The sequence below is a fragment of the Ambystoma mexicanum genome, chromosome 4p, assembly GCF_040938575.1.
Source record: "Ambystoma mexicanum isolate Mex_15411 chromosome 4p, UKY_AmexF1_1, whole genome shotgun sequence".
Lineage (NCBI taxonomy): Eukaryota > Metazoa > Chordata > Amphibia > Caudata > Ambystomatidae > Ambystoma > Ambystoma mexicanum.
This window is the reverse complement of record NC_090927.1, coordinates 903,082,559-903,102,131: the sequence shown is the minus strand read 5'-3', so window position 1 is coordinate 903,102,131 and position 19,573 is coordinate 903,082,559. Positions and strand designations below refer to the sequence as shown.

At 45.4% G+C, this 19,573-nt stretch overlaps 1 protein-coding gene across 3 annotated transcripts in view; it reads right to left on the bottom strand.

Annotated features, from left to right (window-relative positions):
- MDN1 (midasin AAA ATPase 1) overlaps window positions 1-10,417 on the bottom strand; it is a 2,688,524-nt gene extending 2,678,107 nt beyond the window's left edge. For all 3 annotated transcript variants that reach the window (XM_069606482.1, XM_069606484.1, XM_069606483.1), the window contains exon 1: window positions 10,195-10,417. In XM_069606482.1, the coding sequence (XP_069462583.1) occupies window positions 10,195-10,290 (96 nt within the window). In that variant the 5' untranslated portion in view covers window positions 10,291-10,417. The remainder of the gene's footprint in view (window positions 1-10,194) is intronic.
- Window positions 10,418-19,573: the final 9,156 nt, after the last annotated feature.

The window sequence follows — 19,573 nt, the reverse complement described above, 5'->3', positions numbered from 1 at the left end:
TTTGTGGAAATGCCAAATTAGAAGTTGCTATATTTGATTTTCTCAACATATCATTTGAAGAACATTGTTTAACAAGTAATGCACAGTGTGACAAATGATTTTTAGTGAACATTGTGAATACTCTTACATCCAGCATGGACACAACTGCTAATAGAAGGAACTACGAGAGCCAGCTGGCTTTATAAACTGTGCTTAAAAATATGGCAGAAAATGACAGTTTAGTCCTGATTTCATCTACTAAATTGGTGCAATACAGATATCAAGTGGCCCCCATGGTGGGTATCATACAATATAGACTATACATCAGCTAAAGTAGGCAATAACTGAGAATAAAACCTTTGTGGTCACACACATAAGGGGGATTACATACAAAAAGCAATGACTTAAAATGAAAAACGTTGAGTGACGCGCACTTTAATGCATATTAAGAAGGCCACCCCAACCTAAAAGTCAAAGATGTGATCAAACAGCTTTGTTAACAATGAATGGGGAAGGAGAAGTTATCAGATGCGAATTGGTGACCTCAGATTCAACTGCAGGGGTTGTATGCCCATGAAGTGTACTGCAATGCAAACACCCTGGTGCTGGTTCAGTTTGAACATCGTCACACATGTTAATACAAAATAAATAAATAACAAAAATTCACAAACCTCAAAAGATCATACAGAACGTAAAACATTAAATAAAAACAAAAACAGAATGTTTGCATACATGAATGAACTACATAATCCAATAAATGAATATTCCGACTCAACGTCTGTTACAATTCCTTCAACTCCATCAATACACTTCTAATATCAGCCCAACTTGTACAAGTTTCTGTCTTTATCCGCCTCAATGCCAGATATTCATCAGGAGCAATTTAGAACATGATCTATGTAACTTATAGAAACATCTTAAATCACTGGTTACTTCTTTCACCCTGGTTTCTTGAAGGCAATCCCTAAATCGGGATACAAAGAGGAACACACGTCTGTAATTAGATTGCCGTCCATCAATCGTCTTTCAATTAGACTTCCTATGTAGAACCCTTTACCCCATAGGTTCGTAGTACATCAACTACAATGTGCCTTGGAAGGAGAGTTTCCCCTGTTAGTGCTGCCAACCCGACTAGAAATTTCAGTGATTGCTGCCATCTTCAATAACGAGGCGACCGTACACTACCCTCTTGTTTTCTCTGTAAAAAAGAAAAGCAAACACAACTTACTCAGGTTGTATTGATTTTCATACTACTCTTGTCCCAGGTCTGCAAGTCTTAACTTTATAGGCTCATTTACTGTCATTGTCGCATAATATTCTTCGGGACTGGGACTTTCTTTCTTAACTGGTATCGGGTCCCAATGTAACACATAAAAAGGCTATCCCATTGCCTTAATCTCCCCAAGTAAAGGACGCCAAATCACTCCAAGGTGCAAACCAAAGAGGGAGATTTTTTACTCACAACCACACTCCTCCAGGTGTATATACCGGATGGGAGATCTACTGTTTCCTTCTGCTGTGGTGTGGAGTCTCGGAGGGCAGTGGTCACAAAAAATTCCTATCAATAACACGTAAAACCACAGATTAATACCAGTAATGTATATTATCCTGCTCCAAATAGATGTTACCTGTATTCATCTGTGAATCCCAAATTTATTCACGATCTTCTTGAGTCACCCGGCGCAAAACTAACCCCATTTGACTTGCACGCCATAATTGCGTGATGCATGTGCATCGTGACATCATTGCGCACTGTGGTGTGTGATGACATCACGTTTGGTCACTGCGCCTTTTCGCCATTGTGCTCAATCCTGCCAGAAGAGAGTGCAGTGTACACTAGTGTGCCCGTTGGTGGCAAAATATATATATGGACCGAAACTTGTACAAGTTGGGCTGATATCAGAATCGTATTGATGGAGTTGAAGGAATTTTAAAAGCCACTGAGTTGGAATAGTCATTTATTGGATTTTTTAGTTATTCATGTACGCATTACATTTTGTATTAACTTTTGAGGTGTATGAATTTTTTACATCGATTAATTTTTTATTAAAATGTGTGATGATTATTAGCGAGTTAAGGGTCTTATTTTTTCAGGACTCTTGAGATCCCCTTGGGTTTATTGAAGACATAGATTGAGGACACACTGATACCTAACTTTGTTAGTTATAGCATTTACAGTAGCACTCACGCAGTAGGTAGGTATTGTATACACAGTGGGAGTACCGTTGTGTGATAAATGTGGTTGTGATTTCTTCACCCCTTCCCCCCACACTACCCCTTGAATTTTCATGTATTTCTACTCTGGGCCAATTGGGTACATAATTGCCTGTATACATTGTGGACCTATCGTAGATTCCGAGCATTTATCGGGTAGAACATGTCCTCATTGGCAGACAAGGTGTCTGACATATGAAGAGGATTATGTCAAGCAGTTACTCAATTCACTGCCCGTTTTGGGTCTAGAGAACAACTTAGGTGATCTAAGACAGAATAATCAGTGGGACGAACAGGCACAAATAAGAAAGACTAATACGCATGGAACTCCATGCAGTAATTATGCTGGAGTACTTGAAAAATCAGTCACTACCACAAGGTTTAGTGGTTCTGAATAACCAGGTCTGTTTCTTGATAATGAGTTTAAATTGCAATTAAGCTATATTGCCAGCAAACGTGGCCGGGATTGGTCGGTCTTCATAATTGAAACAGCTCAGGAAACAGCTAAAAAGATTTAAATGGATTTGAATCTCTTTCAAGAAGAGGTGAAAAAGAAATTCGATATAAAGGCTTTCAAAAACAAATGAGAAGCCCATATGAAAGTACTGCATGAATTTAAGGTGGAGTCGGTTACGGAAAGAATTAAAAGAATGATAAAGATCTGTCAACATTTACTCATGAGAAGGTATTCCCATCTATTACAAAATACAAATGGGGAGTCGTACAAGGAGGACAGAAACAAAACCGAAGGATCCATTTCAGGAACACCTCCTATAATTTGTGAAGATGGGGCATCAGGTGACAACGATGACCCCAGGACATCAGGGTAGAGTGGTAAAAGTAATGACAATGGATGCACGAAACGAGGGAGGGGAGCCAGAGGAAGCTCCTCATCTCAGTGGTCAACGACGACCTTTTCAGGGCAGAGGGAACAATCGTCGAGGATGGGAATCGGATCGAATGCAGACCTGAAGCTACTGGAGCTGGTAGTCAATTTGTCTACTATCACACCATTTCAGAGATGGAAGAACAGACAAAGGGTTGAATTTTGTGATCACGAAGTACCACAACCCCTTTGAGTGGAGAGTATTTCAGGGCTTTATTCGTAAACTACATCTTAGAGAATACTTCAAGGATCAGACTTTTGGGGTATCTGACAGCAGTGGCTTACGTAATCCTATTTTCTGCACTCCTATATACACCCACTCAGCAGAATCATTGGTATTCAAAAGTATAGTTTTGGAAGAAACTGCAGTATTGGAATCCAAGGTGGTACCCAAACAGCCGAATTAGCCACCCTTAAAAGTTTGGGCACAAACAAAAAACTGATCAGACAGGCGGACAAAGGGCGGGGGGGGCGCCATAGTGGTCATGAATCAAGAAGTTACTATGTAGGTGAGTGTTTGAGGCTATTGGCCGATGAGAACAGCTATAGTAGAATCACACATGATCCCAGGAATAGATTGTGTAGGATTATTAGAGAGAAAGTTGCAAAAGCTGCAGAAATGCAGCATATTAGCAAACAGGAAGGGGAGCATTTGGTCAAGGAAAATGGAAGGGTGCCTATCTTCTATACCTTGCCTAAAATACATAAGAGTGGAAAATCCCCTGGGTAGACCCATTGTTTCAGCGGTGAACTCCTTGTTGGAGACCCCGTCTAACTTTGTTTCCATCTGAGAACATTCATCTCCAAAATTAAATGTTTTGTGCAGGACACTAAGGATACCATTAACAAAATCGAAGGATTGGAATTCGATCCAAGAACATCCTCATTTGTCTAGATATTCAGGCCCTCTATACGAATATTCCACAGCGAGCTACTTTGGAAGCAGTTGATTAAATTAAAACGCAGCAATAACCACCCAGTTAGCAATGCATTTATATTGTGGTGTATTGAGATGGCCCGCACAAACAGTTTTTTTCAATTTATGGGCCAATTCTTAATGCAAATAGAAGGCACTGCTATGGGCTCAGCAATGGACCCTAATTTGGCTAATCTTTATGTAGACACTTGAGCAAATGGTGATATATTCAGATCTTAAGCCCTTTAAAGACGAACAAATCAAGTGGCTACGGTACAGACAACATTTTCGTACTATAGACTGGGGATTTGAGGGAAGGGAAGCCAATGAATTCATGACTTGGCTCAACGGCCAGAACAGGTATTTGAAATTCACGGCAGTCATGACCAATAAGGAGGTTAACTATCTAGACACCACCATTTATGGGGATAGCGATAACCCATTAGTTAAACCGTATACCAAGAATACTGACAAGAATGCACTGCTGCATTACGGCAGCCACCATGCTAGCCATGTGAGAAAAGAAATCTGCCATTTGGCCAGTCCTTACAATTGAAATGAAACACCAGTACAAGAGATTCTTACGAAGTAGGAGCAAATGTGTTGACCAACAAATTGATAAATAGAGGCTATCCGAAAAAAATTGGTTAGACGAACTGCTAAAAGAGCCTTCAACAACAACAATAAGGCTCTGTTGAAGCATAAAACTAGGACTACTGGGACCAAGGAAGATACCCCTTTGGTGTTAGTGAGTACCTTTAGTAATTCATCTTATACGATCAAAGGTATAATTAAGAAGAATTGGAAGAAAGTGATGAGTAAAACTAAACCGCCACCATCGATAGCTTTTAAGAAATGTAGTAATGAGAAATTACAAAGGGAGGGACAACAAAAACATGGAATCCCAACAAGGTACTCTTTGGGGTACACCACATGTGGTAGGACACCACCCCTACAACATTTCTGTTATGTGCAGACAGACGAAAAATAAATTAACTGTGAATTTGGTGCTTCCAAGAGATTGGGCACTGAAAGAACATACAACGGTAATACAGAAAACGTGGTATATATGATCATGTGTCCATGTGCACTCCTTTATATTGGAAAAAGGAACCGAAAATGTAAATCCAGAATGAACATAAGAGTAGTGTTTTGAACAAAGTAGAATTGGCACCCATGGTGAAACATTTTAAAGAGAAAGGCCATAGCCCCACGGATTTTGAGTGGCTGATTCTCAAGAGAGTGAAGGGGATTTCTAAAAATCACGTGAACAAGGAATTTCTCAATTTAGAGCAAAAACATATTTTTGACCAAAAGTCACATCGGGTCTTAATAAGAATACTGAATGGCACAACGTGTCAGAGAACAACCCTTGTAGTGTATACGGTTCTTAGTGTACATATATTGAGCATAGCTGACAGCCAGTGTGGATATTTGTATTTCGAGTTAAAAGATGATGTCCCATACCAATCCATACCAATGAGTGGCCTACGACTAAGGAATATTAGAGAACAGAATTAAGGCTCATAAGGACTTATCAGTGAAAATGATCCAGATATATTGCACAATGTTAATGGCCATAGTACAGTATTATTGACTAGAGCTGGTTAGCCTCGGAGTAATTTGTGCAGCAACATTTGAGAAGATGCTGGGGTTTTTGGTAGGGGGATTGCCCTTTGGACTCCATCCCTTTGTTGCTCCCACAGGATTTGTCTAGGGTGAGGGGACCAGATACAATCTTGGCCATATATAGATATATATATTTTTGCCATCAGGGGGCACTAGTGTATACTGCACTCTTCCGGCAGAATTGAGCACAATGGCAAAAAGACGCAGTGACATTGCATGACCAAACAAGACAATCACGCACCACAGTAAAACACTATGATGCCACGATACGCGTGCATCACGCAATTACGGCCCGCGAGTCAAATGGGGTAAGTATTGCGCCGGGTGACTCAAGAAGATAACGAATTTGGGATTCACAGATGAATACAGGTAACATTTCCTTGGAGCAGGATAATATACATTATATGAGAAGCCCCTCTGATAATAGATATATTAATCTGTGGTTTTACATGTTATTGATAGAAGAAAAAAAAATTGTGACCACTGATAACTACACCACAGCAGAAGAAAACAGAAGATCTCCCATCCGGTATATACACCTGGAGGAGTGTGGTTGTAAGTAAAAATCTGCCTCTTTGGTTTTCACCTTGGGGTGATTTGGCATCGTATACTTGGGATATTAAGCCAATGGGATACCCTTAATGTGTTACAGTGGGACTTGAAACCAGTTAAGAAAGTCCCAGTCCAGAAGATTATTATGCGACAATGACCAAAGATCTCAGCACCCAGATCCACCCAGTCTGGAGGGGGTGTAGCCCTCATCTTCCCGGAGTGGATTCCTGCCTCTCTCATTCCCACGCAGACATACTCTTTCGAAGTCAGTCTGTCTGTCTGTCTGTCTCTCCCTCATCGGCACCCTAGTCAGATCACCTACTTTCTCTCTGAGTGGGCGGGCCTCTCCTCCTCCCTCCTGGCCCCAACCACTCAACTTCCTTCTTGGCGACCTCAATATCCATCTTGACTCTCCCTGTTCCACCTCTGCACTCTTACGCAACCTCTGCGATTCCTTCTCCCTTTCTATCCTGCCTGCTGGCCCAACTCACTCTGCAGGGCACACGCTTGATGTTTTGATCTCCTCTGACCACTCCTCTCACCTGGAGCGATCACTCCCTCCTCTCCTCCCTCTCTATCCCACAGGCCAAGCCATCCCCAACACTGCCACCACCCCCCAGGCCAAGCCATCCCCAACACTGCCACCTACCTTCTCAGACATCCGTTCCATGAAGTGTGCTTCAGTTGAGGCTTTTGCTGCCACCTTCTCTCCCCCCTCCGCCTCCTGCTGACACACACCGACACTGCCCTTTCCTTGCTCTACTCTTCTATCTCCGACACTCTTGATGCTCTTGCCCCAGTCGTGAGGATCCGTTTGAAGCCCAAAGCCAAGTACAATTCTTGGTATGACTATGACCTAGCTACCCTCAAACGTTAAGTGCAGGGTGGCTGAGAGGAAATGCAGGGCTTCTTGTTCATCCTCTGACAAACTGGCCTGCTGCCTGCTCCAAAGGCAATACCGACTCTGTCCATACTAAGAGAGCCCACATCCAAGCCTGTGTCTCTGCGACATCTAACAACTCGGCCAAACTCTTCAAAATCTGCAAAGAGCTGGCCAACCCTGCTGCAGTCTCTGCCTCTCCGGTTGCCTCCCAGGCCCTTTGCATGGCCCTTGCCTCTCCATCTCCAAAACACAGGACATCCTGTCCACCCTCTCTTCCCCTTCTGCTAACACTGGCCATCCTGCAGATGCCCCCAACACCCTCCTATTCCTTCCCCCTTTCTCCCCATAAGAGATCTCCAGAAAAGTCTGATCTATTAAAGTCTCGGCACAACAGGTTCTTCCCCTTTTTCCTCCAAAACCATCAAGGACCACATTGACATCCTTGCTCCTGCCCTGGCCGATTTCTGCAACCTCTCCTTCGCCTCAGGAGCCTTCGACTCCCCTCTGAAGCACTCTTGTGCACCCTCTTCTCAAAAAACCCAGACGACCCCTCTTGCCTGGCAACCCTAGCACCTAATCTCCATAACCCCCTTCCTGGGCAAACTTCTGGAAAAGCTGGCCATCTCGCAGCTTAAACGTCACTGTGATTCTGTTGGCTGTCTCCACGACCATCTGCCTGGCTTTTGAGCTGCCAGAAGCACGGGAAATGCTAGCCTGAACATCCGTGAAGACCCGCTTTCCAACCTTGACTCTAACATCCCCTCTGTCCTCATCCTACTCGATCTCTTCTGCCTTCAAAACGGTCAACCATACCATCCTGCTCAACCGTCTCTGTGACAACCTGGGTATCACTGATCAGGCTGTGGCCTGGCTGACTTCTTTCATCTCTGATCAATCCTCCCAGGTCCAACTTTGGTCTTTCCCTTCCTCCATCTCCCTCTCTACCTGCTGTGATCCCCAGGGGTCTAACATTTCACCCTGGCTTTTCAACCAATACCTGGCAACTCACGCCCATCGCATTGCCGGTTTCTCCTTCAATTTTCAGTGCTATGCGGATGACAACTCATTTTCAGGCTTCCCTCTGCCACCTCTTTCCCTCTCATCTCTGATTGCGTGTCTGCCCTCCCTCTAGCCCCACCTGCGAAGCTAAGAACCCCTAGGTCATCTTCCTTTTCTGCCCACATCTATGATGTCTCAAAAAAGTCAAACTTCACTTCCCCAGGAGGTATTCTGCCTTTCCTCTTCTTCCCCAGAAGCTCAATGTCTCTCAAGCCCTGGTTCTCTCTAGGTTGGATTACTGCAACAGCCTCTTTGTAAATCTTTCTACTTCTACTCTCGGCCCTTTGCAACTCATCCAGCACAAGACTGCAAGACTTGGCCTCAAGCCCTGGGATCGTATCTGTCCAGCTCTGAAATCCCTTCCTTGGCTCCCTGTGGCTGGGAGGATTAAATTCAAGACCCTTTGCATTGTCCACAAGGCTTTCTGGGGCCTGGGTCCAAAATACCTTCAACTTACCCTCCGTAAACACCTTCCCTCTCGAGCTTGTCACTCCTCCACCTCCTCAGAGTCAGTTTCTCAAAGAAACGAGCTAGGGGTAAATCTCTGTCTTCAGCTGGGGCCTCACTCTGGAACAGCCTAGCCTCCCTGCCACTCTCAAACTTGAAGAGAGCCATCTCTGGTTCCGGAAGCACCTCAAGACAGTGCTCTTTGCCTCTGCGTTCACCTCGTCTCCCCCGTTGATATGTTCTGCTTCGGCATTGTAAACCTGGTTACCCTCTGACTTCAGGCCCAGGTACCTGCTCACCCTGCCACACACCTGCACTGCCTCCTGGCAACCCTTGCACTTGGGGCTCTATTTGTAACCCTACAGTCCCCCCCTTTTTCTGCACTTATCGGACACCCCCTGTCCGCAACTTAAACCTAACACTTGCCACTTGCTGGCTGCATTACCACTTTGTTATTACTTCCCCTTGCCCCCCACGCTCCTCCTGCACTTTCCCCCTTCTCTCTCCCCTACACTTGCACATTCTCAATGTCACTGGGGCTAGTAAGATCATGGTTTTTGTTTCCCTCCCCTGCCTCGTCACGCTCTGAAACACTTGTGTATGAGCGCGATACAAATAAAACATCAATATCAATGACAGTGAAGTCTATAAAAAGGTACGACTCACAGAAATGGGAAAAAGAGTAGTATGAAAATCAATAGAACTTGAGCAAGTTGTGATTGCTTTTCTTTTTTACAGAGAAAACAAGGGGCTAGTGGTCTGTCACATCCGTATTAAAGAGTGAAGCAATCAATGACATTTCTAGTCGGGTTGGCAACACTTAAAAGGACACTCTCCTACCAAGGTTAATTGCAGTAGTAGATTTACTACGAACCTTTGGGGAAAAGGGTTCTACATTAAAAAGCCTAATTGAAAGACGATTGATAGACAGCAGGCTAATTACAGGCGTGTGTTCCTCTTCGTATCCCGATTTAGGGATTGTCTTCAAGAAACCAGGGTGAAAGAAGTCACCAGTGATTAAGATTTTTCCATAAATTACACCCACCATGTTCTAAATTGCCCCTGATGAACGTCTGGCAATGAGGCAGATAAAGACAGAAACGTGTACAACTTGGGCTGATATTAGAAGTGCATTAATGAAGTTGAAGGAATTCTAAAAGATGCCGAGTTGGAATAGGTTATTCATGTATGCAAACATTCCGTTTGTATGTTTTACATTTTGTATGAACTTTTGAGGTGATTGAATTTATGATATTGATTTTTTCGTATTAAAATATATGTGATGATTATTTAGCGAATTAAGTGTCCGTTATTTTTAAAGGACCCTTGAGCTCCCCTTGGGTTCATTGAATACACAGTGGGAGTACCGTTGTGTGATAAATACAGTTTGAACGTAGGCAGGTGGGACAATATCATGCACACATCAATCCCTGCAAAGACTGAACACGTTGTGGTTATGCGCGGGTATATATATATTTTAAGATTCCCGCTCAGACCTACTCCAATTAATCTCAAAAGGGGTAGGGCATCGCAGCCTTGCGGCTTACAGTTCTCCTGAAGCAGCTTGCAGTTCCCGGTACAGATTATTGCCTTTTCTCCAAAGGGCTAAGAAAACGGGAAGGCACTGACCTGTTTGGCGAAAAAGGCCCGCAGCTCTGTGCTGCTCTTTTCGTTCCTAGCAGCGATCAGCTGCAAAGAATCCAGGTTCAGCTGCAAGTTCTCCATAATCCTCGCGCCACGCCGGACTTTGCTGGGTGACAGAGCCGGTTCTGTAGCTCCGCAACTCCTACAGCGCGCGCGCAGACACACAGCACAACACAGCACCTACCCCGCCACACGTGGGGTTGGGGTAGAATAGCTGACTTGGAAGAGAAAGCTTCCGGGGCGGATAGTCACTACAATGAACTCTTGATAGGACGACTCCGTACACAGGCAGGCAAAGGGCGGTGTCGATGTTGATGCAAAGTTGCGGCCATCTTAAACTGAATACATTCAACTACATTTCAAAACGGTTTGTCCGCGTCCGCACGTTGCTTTATATAAAATGTTGTAGCATTGCACAATGTATATAACATGAAATCGTTTTCATCTGCGTCAAATCTACCTATAATAACGACTGCACATATAATAAAATAAATATCATATTCATCGTACTAAATATCACTACTAAAGAAACTAGGTTGTATGTTAAAACATGTTCAAAATAAAACCGTTTAAAAATGTGAGCCGTATTGTGGTGAACATTTCGTGAAACCAGACCAGAAACATTTGATTTTCAAAATGGCAGCCACGTTTGTACTTAGCTTCTGTAGTCGTAACTATTCCCTCCAGGACTTTATATATTTACTGCCCTGCGGCCATAAAAGATGTCAAGACGGCATCTCAAACTGCGACCACGCTCTCAACCAAAGAAATTGGAGTAAAGAGGCAAGTCCTCGCTATCCAATATCCCCCACTGACAGATCAAAATGGTCAGGAAGACAAAGCCCTCTTGTCATCCCCAGCTACAGGTGCAGTCTCGTTCATATCGACTAGCCTGAGTGAGTGCTAATACTGCACATTTCATGGTCTTTGTACTAAGAATAACCCTACGCCTTCGAGGACGTGCATTAGATTTTTCACTGACAGTGTGAGGCGGCTTAATGATCACAGGACACTGGGATGTTAACAGGGTGCTTTATTTGCAGCACGTAACAATAACCTCTGCATTTCTCCATTTTATACCCATAGCCAATAAGCCAAACTTTGTTCATCCCTCTGTTTCCCTTTCTTTTTCCTTTAAGAAAATTAGCTGGAATGATACAGAAGTTTTGTAAAATGGCAAACTTGGCCGCAGTTTTATTTTTCACAACAAAAGAATCACTGCACACATTTAGTGAAATTCAGTCTGTAAGTGTGGAACTTGCTCCGTGTCCAATCCATCTGCTTCCCCCTATTCCTTTGCATAAAGTCCATAGTAGGCCCAACTCTCCCAGCCCTTTGTGCCTAAGCCTACCCTGCCCCTGCAGGTGTCCGTGGGCGCGGAGAGTGCTGTTTCTTTTGGGGGAAGCTGAGCCCTTGCTGTTACCACCAGATGCCCCTGCCGTTAGGCTCCCAAGTGGCGCTGGCCCGAGAAGAGCGAAGACCCCTTCGGCTTCCTCCTGGCTCATTCGGAGTCTGTCTTTTGTGCTTGGTCGCCCAAACACCGCCATATTCCTGCCTGCACTTCCTGCGACAGCGACAACCAGATATTGTCCTCCTTCTGTTCCTCTGTGTTAAAAGAAATCCTTCTCTTCAAGTGGCCCGGCGGGCGTCCTACTGCAGGTGCTGGATGCTTCCTGCTGTAGGACGCCTGCTCGTTATAAAGGGCTTCCCCCGCCCCTTTCCTTTGTTTGCCCTTTGCAGGCTTTTGGTTGTTTTTGGCGTTGTTCTACACCCGCGCCCTCCCCTTATCCAGGGGGAGGGGAGAAGAGGTAGAGGAGGCCCCTGCAGGTGTTACCGGGCCGCCTCCTCCATTTTCTCTTTGTTTCTTTTTCCCGTTGGCAGCTACATGAAGAGTGGTGGCTGTACTAGTGGCCCAAGTCTTCAGGTAATCGGGGCAGTTTGATTAATTGATTGTTTATTTATTATGCGCCTATACACAAGTGTTTCAAAGCGCAACCATGCATGGGAGGGGAAAACATAAGGAAGAACAGACAAATTATCTAACTAGTCGTGGTACATTCAGCTTGTGCAGGCGCGCAGAACAGGAAGTGCGAGGGGGAGGGGCGAATAGGGACATGTGCACCCAGTCCTGTCAGAACATGGGTTAAGTGCAGAGAAATACCACTCACATGGGTCTCATGGGTCATAACTGTAGTGCAGTAGTGCTGAGGCAAGTGCAGAAAACTGGCGAGGAACACCGGGCAGCCAGTCAGCGAAACTGAGCAGAAGTAAAGGAGTGGGAGCAGTACAGGATTGGCAACGAGTGAGAGGAGAAAGAGGTGGTTAGCAGGGAGAGGGAGAGAGAAGAAGGAGGCGAAGAGGAAAGCAGAAAGAGGTGGTTAAAAGTTTACTTCACTGCACTGATAGTTCAATCTCTGCTACAGTCTTATTGCATATTTACATGCGCCCCCACGAGGCTCCGGGTGGCAGCCATGGAATTAAGCTCTTTTATTAACTGGAAAACATAGGGGTGGTTGTCTGCCTTTTGGATACCTGAAGCCTCTCTTCAGGAGGGGTGCCGGGCACGTCTGTAGCCCTCTAGGTCCGCGCCACGTCTGGCGAATTCATAGGAGGCCCAAGGTCTCGCAGGATCAAGTCCTCACATACCTCCTTTCGTTAGAACAGCTTTGTCCTACTCCATTATGAAGTCTTTATATTTGGTTGCCCTTCTCTTTTCTCATTGAGGTCTGTTCTCACTAGTAGTTGCCTTGGGAATCCGAGCATTTGACGCCTGAGGGTTCCTCTGAGCCCTGGGAAGCTGGAGTCTTTTCTTTGTGGTATTCACTTGTAGAGTGTGCCGGGCTCATCATGACTCTCTCACCCTGGCTCGCTTCCTCCATGTCATCTGCTCCTGTCAGCTCAGCGCCGTCAGCTGAGTCTCCCAGTTGGTTGGTATTTCCCACTCCCATGGATGCGCGGCTCACTGGCATTTCTTGTACATGGCCACCCTTTCTAGATTCCACCTTTTCCCGTCGCGGCTATAAATGTGGTTGGTGCCTTTCTGGGATACTTCAACGGCCTGGCTATACCTGGAGCCGGTTGTGGTATCTTTGTGGGGCAGTCGAATTTATACAAGATCCCCTTCATTGATTTATGTGCGCTGGACTGATCTGCGCACGCCACTTTGCGCTTTCATTGCGTCCTTGCTCTTCTGTATTCTCCACACTATTTCTTTCATGTCGATGTCATTATTTTGCCTGACTTTGTGGAGCCAGGGGGGCACCAGCATGGATGCGGCCCTTCTCCCTCTTAACATTTGAAATGGTGGGACCCCCGTGATGGCATTAGGGGTCAGCCGGTGGGCCGCCACGGCCTCTTTGACTGTTTTATAGGGGTTAATTCCTGCCGCCTTTGCTAGTTGTAGGGATCCTTTGACATAGAGCTGAAGGAAGAGGAGGTGGTGTGGCAATAATCTTTAAACTTTAGCTGAAAATCTGGGAAATTAAGACTACTGCACTTCCAGACTCAGAACTACTATTAGTTAAAATTGGTATGAATGCAGAGACCACCATTAATGTACTTGTGTTATATAGAGCCCCAGGAGTGGGGAAGGGTTTTCCTACTTTGTTGAGCAATCTTATACTCCCCCCACCCCCCTCCTTAAACCTCATTCAAAAATGATTTTAATGGGTGACTAAATTTTGGCTAGAATGCGAAGAAGACCCTATAGCAGTGGCTTTAGAGGATGCCTTGTCTGTGCTGGGCTTTCAACAGCAGATTAGGAATCCCACTCACGATAAAGGACATACCTTGGACTGGGTGGCCTCCCATGAGCTTCACATTACGGAGCAGAAGGTTCTCCCCAGCCCATGGTCTGATCATTATTGCATGCACTTACAGATCTGCAATATGTCTATTACAGGGAAAGCGGTCTACAAGAGGTTACCTATTTTGATTAGAAATTGGAAAAAAATGACCCCGGAGGCTTTAATGCCGATGCTTGAGTCCACAGCGTGTAAAATTTCATCAACAGATGATTTACAAGGCACAACTAATGTATCGATTGGTTGAGGAGTCCTGTAATAGTCCATTGGTGTTCCTTGTGAGAGGATTGATTTGTAGATTTCAGGGGGCAGGGATCGCGGGGAGCCTGATTTGTTGCTTTGATTTACCAGTTTGACTAAAGTCTCCACTGATATGTGTGGGAAGTTTCAGAGTTTGTTCCAGTGTTCGTTGCATCGGTGGGTGTCTTCAGTGTTGTGGTTGCATGGTCTGTCGGATGGTCATGATTTTATTTTTGAAATCGTCTGCGAGGTCACTGCATAGTTTCTTCAATGGTATTAGAGTGTTGTTGCAGCCAGTGTTTTTTTTAATTTGTGATTTTAAATGGTTCTTTTTGGGTGTTTGGTGCTTTGAGGATTCTGTTGTCGCAGTTTTTCCTTTTTGCTTTTTGTATTTCCTTTTTATATGAACGGGTATGTTGTTGAAGTTTGAATTTGTTTCTGCATCTTCATTGATCCTCCATTCTAGTTTTAGTTTTAGTTTTTTTTCCTTTTCATGGTGCCTAGTAGTGGGGGGAACCATTTTGCTGTTCTTTTGCGGGATGGATTGAAAGGTTTTTCTTTGGCGATCTCGTCAATTGTTGTGGTGATCCAGTTGTGAAGTATATCTATTTTAGTATCTAGGTCAGCTTAATCCATATTTGTTGCTTGTGGTTTGGTGATCTCCAGTTGTTCCGTTAAATTGACGTTTTTTATGGTTCTCCAGTTTCTTTTCATGATGATCGGGGGGAGGGCAGTGTGATTACGAAAGGGATGATGAGGTGGTCGGTCCAGATGATCTGAACCGGTGGCGCAGTGATAATTAGTTTTCTGTTGGCAAAGATTGCATCCAGTGTATGCCCTGTCGTGTGGGTTGCCATTTTGAACAGCTGATGTAGTTTCATTGTTGTTAGTGGGCTGGTAAGAGATTTTTGTGAGGTTGTGGTTTCTTCATCAAACCAGATGTTGAAGTCTCTGAGGATAATCAGGTAGTTATGCTCGATAGCTAGGTTGGTGATTACTTCGATGAAGATGTCTACGAAGGCCGCATCATACGTTGGCGGTCTGTATAAAAGTATGAATTTCAGGTTTGTTCTAGGATTTGTTGGTAGACTTATGATTAGGTATTCGCATTTATTGATGTTTAATGGGTCTTCCGCTTTAATTTAATTAATAGCGTTCCTTGTGGATGATTGCCAGTCCACCACCTATTTTGGTTTTTTCTGTTTGCTTGGATGCACTTGAAGGTATCAGGCAGGCAGTTCTTAAGGGTGATCTTGTAGTTGTCATCTAGCCATGTTTCGGTTACGAAATGGATGTTGTTGCCTCTGTCGCTTAGGAGGTTTTAGATTTCGGTGGCATGTTTGGACATTGATCTTGCGTTAATTAAATTACAGTGGATCTTTTTGGTGTGATTTGGTTTATTTGTTCCCGGTTTTGATTTGTGGGTGTTCAGTTGGGGAGCTTTTATGTTGACTCAGATTGGTTGAGGTTCTGTGAAGGCGGCTTCGGCATTGAATCGGTCTGTGAGATTGATAATTGGGTTGCTGACTTCTATTGCTTTGTAATTTCTTGTCATTTAATGTGGGTATCGATAGTGCCTTTCTGTTCTTGTGATGTAGGGATTATTCCGTCATCCCATTCTCTTCTTGGGTCCACTATTGTTTTGTTTCGTTGTTCAGATTATTATATTTTTTTTATCCGTCTGTATATGTCGGTGTCGTTGGAGTATCTAGGTTCTTAGGTTGGGGCGAGGTACGGTGTAAGGTATAAGGATTTTTCTCTTACAATGTTTGTTCTGTTGATAGTATTTGGCGGGGTGTGTTCTGTATTGAAGGCATCTTCTGCTGGGGGCGGTTCAGCTTGTGTATCCGTATTATTTATACTGTGTTCCTTTTCTCTTTGTCTCCATCCAATTCTGTGTCGGGGCATTTTGGATCGTTGGCGGGGGGAGTTGGTCTGGGTGTTGGGTTTATAGGTGTAGTTGTCCAACTGTTGTTCCTTGTGCCAAGCTAGTGTTGATTTTAATCCTCTTAGGTTGTTGCGTTTGGAAGTTTTTCGAGGGTGTGTCTTTGTTCAGTCGGTTGGGTAGCGGTGTTCCTCTTACAACGGAGGACTGTCCCGGGGAGTATTGTATGTGTGAGAGTGGCAGAGCTGTATATGGGTGTAACTCTTTCCTGTGGGGCCCTGTAGGAGTGCCTGGTCCGGACTGTGGATGCGTGATGCTGGATTCGGCTATGCTGATTGTCCAAAACAATCCTTCCCCTCGGTGCACTGTACGGTTAAATACCCAGCGGATGGTGAGGTTGGGAGTGATTTGGTCTGGATATCGATGGTTTGGGTTGCTGGGGCTGGATTCCTCAGACCAGATAGATCCTAGGACAGGGACACAATAGGGATCATAAGCCACTGCACTGCCACAGTCCCACAACCTCCCCTGTGCCAGAATGATGTCCCAACTGACGAATCTTAAACCCTGCTCACCGTGATAACACCATGAAGATAAAGTCTCTCTAGTTCCTTCACTGGGATCAGTGGCCCAGACCTGCTCCAGCGCACTTAGGTGCTTCTTTTGGATGATAGTCTCTTAGGAGTGTCGGTATGAGGCAAACTCTGCCACTAGCAATGTTCTTGCAGAGCCCCAACAGTGTTAATAGCCTCTCTTTGTTGATTGTGCTGGCTCAACTATGAAGGCTTGTGTCCAAGAGCGCATTATATTGCATGAGTTCTGTGTTTAATGTCTCTTTCTTACTTCTCCAGGTCCAAAGTTGCTGCCACGTGGTTGCGATGGGAGGAGCTGAGGGTTAATGTACAGATCCACTTACTTCCAGTCTCTCTGTGCTTTATAGATGATGCGAAGGAGCCGCACTGAAGTTAGCCGTGTTAGAGGTTGCTGCACTGTAGATGAGGAGTGCTGGTGCAGCAGAGCCGCGCTGAAGTCCGTCGTACTGGAAGCGCTGAATGCTGCAGATACGGCGAAGCCGCACGGGGCTCGCTGTGTTGAAGGAGGTAGGAACAAGACCTGACACGAGTCACAAGTGAGCTCCCATATGCAAGCTGAACTGGGTAACAGGAATCCACAACACATGGATGCTGGAGCAGGAGGCAAGCAGTACGCTGCCTGAAAGCAGCCAAGGAAAACGCTAAGCGCTGGATGTGGCCCAGGGCATGGTTTATATAGCCCTGGACTGCACCCAGCACCACTAGACCACCATGGATAGTATTGTGTGGGAAACCAGGGCCATCATACTTTCCACCTGATGGCTGGTTCTGGGAGCCATCTTGGAAGTGGCACTGAGCCACAACAACAGTCTGTAGACCCTTCTAGCGCCAGCTAGCCACGCTGCGGGTCCAGGCCGCGCCTGTGGTGACCAGAGGGGTCTGGTTAGGGATCATGACAATGGGCTATGGGTGGGGATTATGGTAGTAGTTACTGGCTTAGGTGGTTGCTGCGTGTTCAGGGGTATCAGGTTCTTAGGATTCAATTATAACATGTACTGATAGTATCCAGACAGGTGGGAAGCAAGAGGTCGAGAGCCTAGGTTTTTCAGGTGGTTTACAATGAGTTATACTCTTGGGTGTAGGATATCAGATGTCCGAAGGGATGTAGGTTTCGGTGGGAGTCAAGCAATGATTGAACAGCTTGATACCTGACCCTTGGACAGAAGCGGGTGGGTCCAGGTTCCGCAAAGGCAGGCAGTGGTCAAGATTGGGACACCCAGCTATTGGGAGAGGGTTTTAGGCCTCACAGAAGGTAGGCAGTGATCAAGTATCAGGTTAGGGACACCTAGGTGACGGGGGAGGTTTAGTTTGGGAGAGTTAGGTGGTAATTAACGCTCAATTTTAAGACCCCTAGATATTGGAAAGAAGGTCCAGGCCTCTCAGAGTGTCAGGAAGCAATTGAACACCTAGACCGGGACACCTAGACAGAAATTTTACACGTAGACTGGAACACTTACACAGCAATTGTACACCTTGATTCAGACGCATAGACAGCAACTGTACACCTAGACTGGAACACCTGGACAGCGGGAGAGGCTTCAACCTCACAGTGTAGCATGTTTAACAGTATAAGCTAGAGGTGGGAACACCTAGAATTGGCTGTCGTGTACAGAGGCAGAGAGTTTCAGGTTTCACAATGCAGTTCAGGCACAGGGGAGTTCACCTAGGTATAGTTTGGTACAGGAGAACCCACCCAGGTGTGAGTTCTGGGTGTTGGGGGAGGCCTAGGTTCTATAATGTAGCTTGGTACGGGAGGGGACACCAAGACTTGAGAATCCTGTATTGAGGTTGAAGGACCCCAAGTTTTGCTATGTAGTTTGGTACAGGAGAACACACTGAGACTTGAGAGACCTGTACAGTTTGATAGAGCCCTGAGCTTTACAGTACAATTTGATACAGGGGACACACTTAGAAGGGGGTCCTGTATAGTGGGAGAGAGGCCCAAGCTTCACAATGCAGTTTGGTACGGGAGAACACACTGAGATTTGAGAGTCCTGTATAGTGTGGAGAGAGGCCTATGTTTTAGAATGCAGTTTCAAATGTAGTTTCAATGCAGTTTCAAATACAGGGGAGCACACATAGAAGGGTCCTGTATAGTGGGAGAGAGGCCTAAGCTTCACAATGCAGTTTGGTATGAGAGAACAGACTGAGATTTGCGAATCCTGTATAGTGGGAGAGAGGCCTACATTTTAGAATGCAGTTTTAGTGCAGTTTCAAATACAGGGGAGCACACTTAGAAGGGTCCTGTATAGTGGGAGAGAGGCCTAAGCTTCACAATACAGTTTGGTATAGGAGAACACACTGAGATTTGAGAGCCCTGTATAGCGGGAGAGAGGCCTACGTTTTAGAAGGCAGTTTCAGTGCTGTTTCAAATACAGGGGAGCACACTTAGAAGGGTCCTGTAAAATGGGAAAGAGGCCTAAGCTTAACAATGCAGTTTGGTACAGGGGGGGGTTGTATGACGGTCTCTGTATATGTGAAAACTGCCCCTACCTTATCTGTTGATGCTGGTTGACGGCAGCCTATTTGTCGTGTGTAATGGCAGGGTACTGTGGCCTGTTGCAACTGCTGGTTAGGGTGGGGTGTGCCTTTGCAGTCACTACTTGTTGTCTGTAGTTGTGGACTCTGTAGGTTACTCTTGGGTTTAGGGTGTAGTGTGCAGGGCTAGCTAGGTGGAAGGGCGCGCTTATCGTGGAAGAGTGCCACAGGAGTAGGGAAAGTAGCGGTTAGGGTTTGGTGTGTGTTAGTGGCTGGCCCCTGGCCTTCCCTGCTGACACCTGCAGACACTGACTGGAACCGCTACTTCAGGAGCCGCCCTTTGCCTTGGGCCCTTCGTCGCAGGG